This window comes from Silene latifolia, chromosome 6 (genome assembly GCF_048544455.1).
Source record: "Silene latifolia isolate original U9 population chromosome 6, ASM4854445v1, whole genome shotgun sequence".
Lineage (NCBI taxonomy): Eukaryota > Viridiplantae > Streptophyta > Magnoliopsida > Caryophyllales > Caryophyllaceae > Silene > Silene latifolia.
Genome location: NC_133531.1, coordinates 2,907,574 through 2,916,575, shown reverse-complemented (window position 1 = coordinate 2,916,575; position 9,002 = coordinate 2,907,574). Strand labels below are relative to the sequence as shown.

Below are 9,002 nucleotides of genomic sequence, written 5' to 3'. Positions count from 1 at the left end.
TGAATCTGACTGTAAAGCAAATCATCTTCTTGATTTGTTTGTAAATCAAAAGAACGAACTCGAGATTGCTCCAGAATGTATGTCAGTAGGTGGTGAAAATATGGGAACATTATTTCTCAAAAAAAGAACATGGTAACATTAGCGTATGTTTGTAGATAATCAATAACATCGATAATAAAGAGAAAATGAAACAGCAAATTATTTAGATAATATCTCTAAATTCGAATTAGAAGTAGACTAGTTTTTCGGCACTCTAAATGTCAATCATGAAGACATAGAATAACAAAATTCTATAATTTTTCGATAGATTCATTCAAATGTATGTATTTTGATATATTCATTTAAATGTTTCTAAACAGGCAAAGTACATTTTCAAGAACTTCAATCTCATGTCTCTCATAGGTCATAGCCAAAGGGAGTACAGAATTAGCAAATCCTCGGACGTCCTTAGATGTCCTCTAATGTTAAAAACGGAAAAGAAAGCCGAGAACTTGTTCTATGGACAAAGTCCGGGCAATGCAGATAAATCGCACATTCGAATCTATTTATCTACCTCATCCTTGTATTAGAACGAACAATCGGTCATCAACAAGCTATCACCTCCACAATCTTGGTGTTTGGGCCACCAATTCACGATCTGAAGCTGAACCTTGGGTCGCAACTTTCTGAATGCGAGAGGAGAACTCTTCTGCCTGCAACCAATTTAATATGGTGATGATGATCTGGTGTCAGTGTCGAATCATATACTATATATATTACACACAATCGTCCGTAACCATATCAAGATGCTTATTTAGTCATTATCGAAATAAAAGAGACTTCGTATGCTACTGATTTACCTTTTCGTCAATCCACATCAGGGAGCTCAATTGATTGTTCAAAATCCGTACAACCACATCCAATGGACTCATGCCTTCAGTTGTATCAAGTTCTCCGCCCTAGACAACCAAAGAATAATAATAAATCATAACCCCCCAAAGGAATTAATTTTGTTAAAGCTTTTAGCGCATGGGAAAACGTATACCTGAGCGGCGTTCAATGTCTGGATGATTGATTTGATTTGCTCAGTCATGTGTTCCAGTTCCCTCTCAGCAAATTCAGCCTGTTCATACCTGTACCAGAGGAAGTGGAAAAAACTTTTCTGTAAGTTTTAGTGATGTCGTGACAAATAACATTACTCAGAAGGGCTATTTCTGTCATGACAGAGAAGGTGTTCGATACGCACTTGATAGGAAATGCGGAAATTTTCGCTACTACTTTATACTCCATAGAAAACCATGAATAAGCAAGTTTCAGTACGCCACAGCCTAATATAGGTAACCTTTTTGCCCAAAATGCAGGTACTACATCTTCGAGGATATCATAAATAGAAAAACGGGTAGTAAGCCAAAGTTATATAGGATTTTAGTTGGGATTCTAGAGATCTAACAACAACAACATCAGAGCCTTAATCCCAAAATGATTTGGGGTCGGCTGACATGAATCATCCTTTAGAACCGTCCATGGGTGAACGCACGCCTCAAAAATGCGAAAAACAGAAAAGAAAAAGTGAAAAATAAAAGGGGAGTGAAACATAATACGAAAGCCAAGTAAACTTATAGGTTTTAAATCGAAGTCCGGATTTCTTTTATAAAAACTTAGAATTTAAATCGAGAATAAAGATTAAAACGATTTTGGAAACCGAAATAAAACTTAAGGGTCCGGAATCATTCCTCAATCGACAACGGCGCACATGAGCCACCCGAACGAACGGGAAAAAAAGAACTTAGAAAAAAAAAAAGATTTCAGAGGTTATAACATGAGACTGTCTAAGATGGCAGTCAAATCCAACTAAAATTCTCAGAGCAGCAACAAAATTTGTATAGAAAGATGGATGCATGAAATGAAACAGATAACATCTACTCACATTGCATCTCTGGTAGATGCAGCCTCATCGTCCAGAAGCAATCCACGCTCATCTTTGTAGATACGTTCAGCTTCATCTTCAATACTTTGCAAAGCTTTATCAACCTTAGAATACAATCCATTATCATATCAGAAAACAACCCAAGTTTTTCATTTGAACAAGATGACATGCTTCATAGAATGTAGAGCACACAAACTCAATCAAAGAAATGCCGATTAAGCCCTGTGAATCAAGATGGAAATACGTCCAATGCAAACACAGGATATTCAATCTTATAACAGTTTCAAGTAACTTGTAACAGGACATATTCAACGCCTCGGGAGACGGGTGCAATTGCAAACAAAAATTCCTCAGACCTCCTCCACTGCTCAAAAGTTAACATTCCCCACTGACATTCATCCTCAACCTAGTAAACTATACTAGATCACTACACAGACACATACAAGAAACAATTAGAGACGAGACACAAGTACCATGCGCTCGTGGGACAAGATCCAATAACATAGTCTGCAAATGATTGGAGACATGACCTTGGAATCTATTGTCAGCTTATCATGACCTGAACTCGGCTGTTGTACTACAAAAATTACTGATACCACTTTAATATTAAATCACGGTAACTTTCAAACCCTATAACTCGATCACGATGCGATGTTACAGCTTACGTTTAAAACCATGCAAGGCAGATAATAACTAGAAGCTACTGTATGATAACTATAATTGAAGTCTTGATGAAATGTGAGTGGTGATCATCAAAGCACTGGTAAGAGTGCGAAGAAAACAGACCAACCAACATTTCACCTGCCAGAAGCTGTTGCTCCCAAACAATTAACTTCTGTTAACAAGACTAACTGCAGGAATTGCGGGAAAAAAAAAAATCTTGAAAACTGATGCCTATAATAAATTTTACATTATTTCAAGTTTTAACCTCACGAAAAAAGAGGATGAAATTCTGCAAACTACAATAAGCAGATGACAATGACCATTGTATATCCTCAGTCTTACTAGAAAAGTAAACACAACAAGAATCACAGAGGGTACCTCGTCCTGATGAGTCTCAATTAACTCTAATTGTCGCTCCAAGCTTGATTGTGTTTGCACCACATTTGCCACCTCAGTCTGTTCCATAAGATAAAATGTCACAGAAGAAAATAAACAAAAACTGCTACATAAGGAATAGTGGAATACGTGTATAAGTGAATAGAACTAGAGCAACAGAAGAAACGACAGCCTATACACTTGCATCATACACAAAACAAAGAACATCAAATGCGGTTTTTTGTATGAATGCGGTATGATTTGCCTTTCAACTTTCTTTTAAGCAGTCCCCCCTATCATTATTCTGACAGCTGCACAAGTAGAATTCCCTAGTCTCCACCACGATATCTAATCCACAGCACTATTGATACTGCAACCAAACAAATCACCTCTAGCTTCTTGAGAGACAAATAAACTTCTACCAATCGTGAAAGAAGAGGAATGTCTATGGCCACTTTTTATGTCAAATCACCTAAACCTGCTCACCACCAAAACTGGCCAACAAAACCCCTCTTTTATCTTCACCCTATCATCTCCATATCCCATATGAGCTACTAGCCAAATGAAGTGACCATTTTGTTCAAACCCACAACAATGCCCAATCCAATAGGGTTAACAAACTGTATACCCAAAACCCAATGGGTGTTTTCCTCAAAAAAAAAAAACAGTGTTAACTAACTGCAGTCGCCTAAATTAGCAGCAGTTAGGTTTCCTCTATTCACCCTAGATCTATATTAAAGATGGTGCATTCCTGGTTCTCTCTGCATTAAGTTACTCAGTAGCATAGAAAATTGGACTTTGAAGCTCCAGCAATCTACCTTCCCACAGAAGGATTTTGTAGCGTAGACCTACAGCAGGGACTACATTTATAGTTTACTGAATGAAATACTGAATAGCCTACCCAATTGAGAAAGTTAAATACAAGATGATTGTCCAGTTCATATCAGTCTCAAGATTTAAATCACAAATCACTGGAACTACAAGGAAATCAAGAATTCACAAAATTAATCACCTCTAGTCGAAAGAGGACATCTCGATTTAGCAAGATTCTCTTGTCCCACTCAGCAATTTCATTAGCTTGCTTCTGGAATTTCCGTGTACGCTCCTGTAGTTCTGAGTTCCACTGCTTGATAATCTGTCATCCCCAGTGGAGGGAGGGGGATAAACACAATTTGTCAATATCCAGAATAGAGATATGAGTTATGACAAACAATCAGTTTCTTGAAGTCCTGGAGATGAACAATCTCCCAAACCAACCCCCCCATGGACAAACAGTTAAAATTTAATTATTTTATCATAGCTGCTATAAACAGCCTTCGCGTTTTAAACACACGGGCAGAGGTGCATACATCGACAACCTTATTCCTCCTAGGCAAGAGCCTTCAAGGCACTGATGTGATGTCATTGTAGAGGCTAAAATAAGCAAAAGGATGGGTTCATTCACAGTCAGCGATACCTCTTCAACAGTTTTCCCAGTCATCTCTGAAGGCATCTTAGGGGCTGATACTGCTGGTGTGCTTACAGCAGAAGTAGTTCTACATAAGAAACAACAATAATTAGGGCAAAAAGATTTTTCGTCATCATTCATCAAACTTATAACAATAATGGTCCCGGTCAATGAAGCTAAAGTTACATGAAGAAATAATACTCAGTTACTCACCCACTACTTGATGCTACAACAAGAGATGAGGATATCTGTGCAGTGGTTGTGGTAGAGCTCGAGACAGGCACTGAGACATAAGTTCAAGTCAGGAAGCATAAATTAGAATTTTCAACTATATAACAACATACGTCTAACACCGTGAACGGAGAAAGATTGCAGTGAACATAACAGATCATCATGCACCTACAAAACATGACTTAAAACCTATGTTATTTGGACTCAATTACCCACATCAGGTAGGGGTACATATCCAAGATACGAGGATATATATATATATATATACAAATGTCAGACTCGTCATGTATAACGTCTCAAAAGTTAGATAAAAATTTATATGAGATTTATAGTTTAAAATCATAGCGTTGAACGCACTAACAGAAATCATCAAAGATTGATAACATCGCCCATCACCTGAATGGACTAACTACAATCCATATATCCAATTCAAATGCCAATTTACTACGCTAATAGGCAAGGTTGTCTCCTTATTTGAGAACAAACTCAACAAAGGTAATAAAGACACTCACAACCAAACCTAATTTCCGCTCTATAGTCTTTCTCTCGAGGCTCTCTAAACATAATAAAAAGAAAGTTGAAGTGCATTTGGAAACTAAACTGATTTATATCACTCTATTCCTCTCCGAGTTCACAGAGTTCCGAATGTTCTTCATTACATCTCAAGATCTCTCCAAAACAGCCTATCCTATCATTCTGTCAACTACTCCTATCAAGCTAAATTACCGCATTAACACTCCCAACAAATTTAGCAGCGTCGAGAGTCAAGGCTTGTGATTAGATCCACATCAATTTACAATGTAGCCGGAGCTCCTTCATGACGGTACAAATACCAGCAGCAAATCACACCACGGAAACAACATTTATAAATCTTAGTTTAATACAACTACAAGTCCACAACACTACCCGGTCCGTTAAGGTAAAAATGGCGAATGACAGCTACTTCTCAACAAAAGTAAAAGCGCAGACTCACAGTGACATTAAAGAGACATTTGCTTAGAGTAATAAGTTGTTGCCTCTATTCGAAGAACCTAGTACGATAAACAGATACAATAACTAAAGACTAAAGAGAGTGCAACCACATTGTGTATCAGTAAGGATCCTCTGTCCCACTTTTGTGTCCCATTCTGTGTCCCACTCCATTTATCTTCTGACACATCACTTGATGCAAGAATAAAATATACAATATATATAGTATAATTAGTTGATGTGTCAGAATATGTATGGAGTGGGACACATAATGGGACACCAAATGGGACAGAGGATCCTTACTGCATTGTGTATAAGTAAACAATATAAACGGCTTAAAAACGTTGAAGGTTCAGGCAGTGCTCACCAGAAGCAGTAGTGGCAGCGGTAATTGTACTGGCAGCAGTCGTAGCGGCTGTAGGAGTCAATGAGAAAGTTTGAGTAGACGCTGTAGTCTTCGTCGCTGGGAGTGAAAAACCCGACAGTGATGCAGTAGTAGTCCCAGCTGTGGAAGACGGAGGTGTAGTGGTAGCAGAAATGCCGAAACCAGTGAAAGAACTAGTCGTAGCTGCAGCAGCAGAAGAACCAGAAGCTGGGGCTGAAATGCCGAAACCAGTGAAAGAACTAGTAGCAGCAGCAGCAGAAGCAGCTGGTGTGGAAGACGGAGGCGTGGTGGTAGTAGAAATGCCGAAACCAGTGAAAGAACTAGTAGTACCAGCAGCAGAAGAAGCAGCTATTGTAGACGGAGGTGTGGCGGTACTAGAAATGCCGAAACCACTGAAATTACTATTAGTAGCAACGGTAGAAGCAGGCGTGGCGCTAGTAGGAATGCCGAAACCAGAGAAAGAACTAGTAGTTGCAGCAGTTGAAGAAGACGATAACAAAGAAGGCGTAGTGGATACTCCGAAACTAGGAAACGCACCAGTAGTATTAGTAGTAGTACTCGTAGCAGTCGCTGTAGTTGCGCCGAAACTAGGAAAAGCACTGGTAGTATTAGTAGTAGTAGCAGCTGCCGCTGTAGTTGCGCCGAAACTAGGAAAAGCACTGGTAGTATTAGTAGTAGTACTAGAAGCAGTATTTAAACCGAAGCCGGAAAACGGTGAGGTTGTTGTTGTGGTGGTTGTGGTTGTGGTTGGAGCGCCAAAGAGCGGTTTCGAAGCAGAAGCGGCGGATGACGGCGCAGTGCCGAAACCAAAGGAAGATTGACTAGTCAACGGAGTTGAAGAAGCCGCGGATGACAGCGCAGTGCCGAAAGCGAAGGACGGTTGGCTGGATAACGGAGCCGACGAGGAAGACGAAGAAGCAGGGAGATTGAATGCGAAAGACGAAGACGAAGACGATGAAGATGAAGATGAAGGTTTGAGGAATGATGAGGTGTTGGAGAATAAATTGGAGGAAGGAGTACCGAACAATGGCGAAGATGCGGCGGCGGAGGAGGGAGTACCGAACAACGGCGGAGATGCGGCGGCGGAGGAGGTGGCGGTGGAGGAGAATAAATTGGAGGAGGGAGTACCGAACAACGACGGAGATGCGGCGGCGGGCGTGGTGGTGGTGGTGGTGGAGGAGAATAAGTTTGGGGAGGGAGATCCGAATAATGGCGGAGATGCGGCGGTTGTGGTGGTGGTGGAGGCGGCGGAGGAGGAGAAGGAGAAGGCGGGAGCGGAGGAAGTGTTGGAGAAGGCGAATGGAGATGAGGCGGAGGAGGAAGAGGGAGTAGAAGTGTTGTTGAAATTAAAGCCGGTAAATCCCGCCATTGTTGATGATTTTGTGGAATTAATTCAATTTCTGGAATTAATTCAATTTAGGGTTTTGGTAGGGATGAAAGGAGGTTTATAGGATTTGAATTTTTGGGAAAATGGCTTTAGTTCGACGCTAGTCGCTCTGCTGCTTGTGTAAGGGTGTGTTTGCAAATTAGAACTCGGTCTAGACTCTAGGAGTCTAGGTAAAGCCTCGCGTGTGTTCGGTTCGGTTTGGTACTCGGGTTTAATGCGTGTTCCGGAATTAGAGCTTGCAAACGAATCAACCTGTTCGAGGATTGGTCGGGTTTTCAAAAATTTGGGGTCTATTATTACCGAGTTTTGTAGGGACAATAGTCATACTCGGGATCTTAATTTGGGTGTTGGGTGGGTGGGAATGTTGGATTAATCGAGTCGGGTTAATTTGTCAGGTCAATTTGAGAGCATCTTCAATCGTTAATTTAGTTGGAGAATTCAATAGTTTACACTACTTAATTGTTTTTCCAAACAAGTGGTTGAAAGGATGTAATTATATGGTGGAACACCCTCATTTATTCAGGTGCTTTAAAAACGGTAATCCCGGTTAATTGGAATACAAGATGATGACATCTCTAATGAAGCTCGACTTTGCAGGTCTGCACTCGCACACACCGTACACTCATAACATTTGTATGTAACAATTAACATTGTTATTCAATATAATCGATAAATATCACATAGATTATTATAGGGCAGCAATTTAAAAAAGTTTTCATAGACACACGCAGAAACACACAATATCCATTAACAACAAGTTGAGTAAGGAGCTGATATTTGGTGAGAGACGACAATCCCTCTGTTCTCTCTCTTCTTTTCCCAGAAAACAACCCAAAACAAAACCCTAAATTAATTGCGCCGCCGCCTCTCCCTTCCACACACCTCCTCTCCTGCTACCCCTACCCGATCGCCGGAGATGGGTTCTTCCTTAACCTATCTCCAGCGATTGCCCACGTCTCTTGTGTGCTGCAATCCTCTTTGGTTTGGTTTTACTCCTTTTGCTGGTGACGGATCTGAGTTTCTCGATCAACTGGTGGACTGTTTTGGTGTTTCGTGTTGTGGCTCCGAGGTCGGTCCGTTCCTTCATTCTCCTGTCTTGTCATCGAATGCCTTACATGCAGCCCAGGGGTGTTTCCTCTCTCCCTCGCGCCTTCCCCCGCCTCTGGTATGTTGTCGTTTTTCATCTTGAGGTCGTCGATCTTGTGTTGATGAGCTGTGCTCATCCTAGTGTCGCTGGTTGGTTGTTGTGTTGGTTTTGGGATGGTTTGGTGTCCCCCCCCCCCCTCGTCCCTTCCCCCCACCGATCGATCCCATTTCTTGTTCCAGCTAGTGTCGGTCCGTGTTGTCTGTGTGGTTGGTTTTGTTGCATGTAAGCCGATGGTCCTGGGGAGTACGTTTGGAATTTGGAGTCTCAGAGGTTTTTCGGTTTTCGTGTTGTCTGCCGTGTTTTCCGTGGTTTGTTTGTGGGGTCTGTCTCGTTCTTTGGTTGGAGTGAGGCCTTGTCTTCTGGGATTCTTTTCCGTCTGTTTGAGGCGTGTTGGGTAGGGTGTAGTCGGGTTTTTTGGACGTGGCGTTGATTGGGTCGGAGGCGGTGGTTTCCTCCTTTTGTTTATGTTTTCTCTGTACGTAACATGTCTTT

General features: G+C 41.1%; 1 protein-coding gene across 1 annotated transcript; it reads right to left on the bottom strand.

The window, feature by feature from the left end:
* Window positions 1-280: 280 nt before the first annotated feature.
* LOC141585971 (uncharacterized) lies at window positions 281-7,443 on the bottom strand. Its single transcript, XM_074407061.1, has 9 exons — window positions 5,959-7,443; window positions 4,605-4,674; window positions 4,401-4,479; window positions 3,957-4,079; window positions 2,948-3,025; window positions 1,907-2,010; window positions 1,025-1,112; window positions 840-938; window positions 281-692 (listed from the first exon to the last, which is right to left on the bottom strand). Exons 1-9 carry the CDS (start codon window positions 7,343-7,345, stop codon window positions 597-599), a joined length of 2,124 nt encoding a protein of 707 aa, XP_074263162.1. The 5' UTR covers window positions 7,346-7,443; the 3' UTR covers window positions 281-596.
* Between the last annotated feature and the right edge of the window lie 1,559 nt (window positions 7,444-9,002).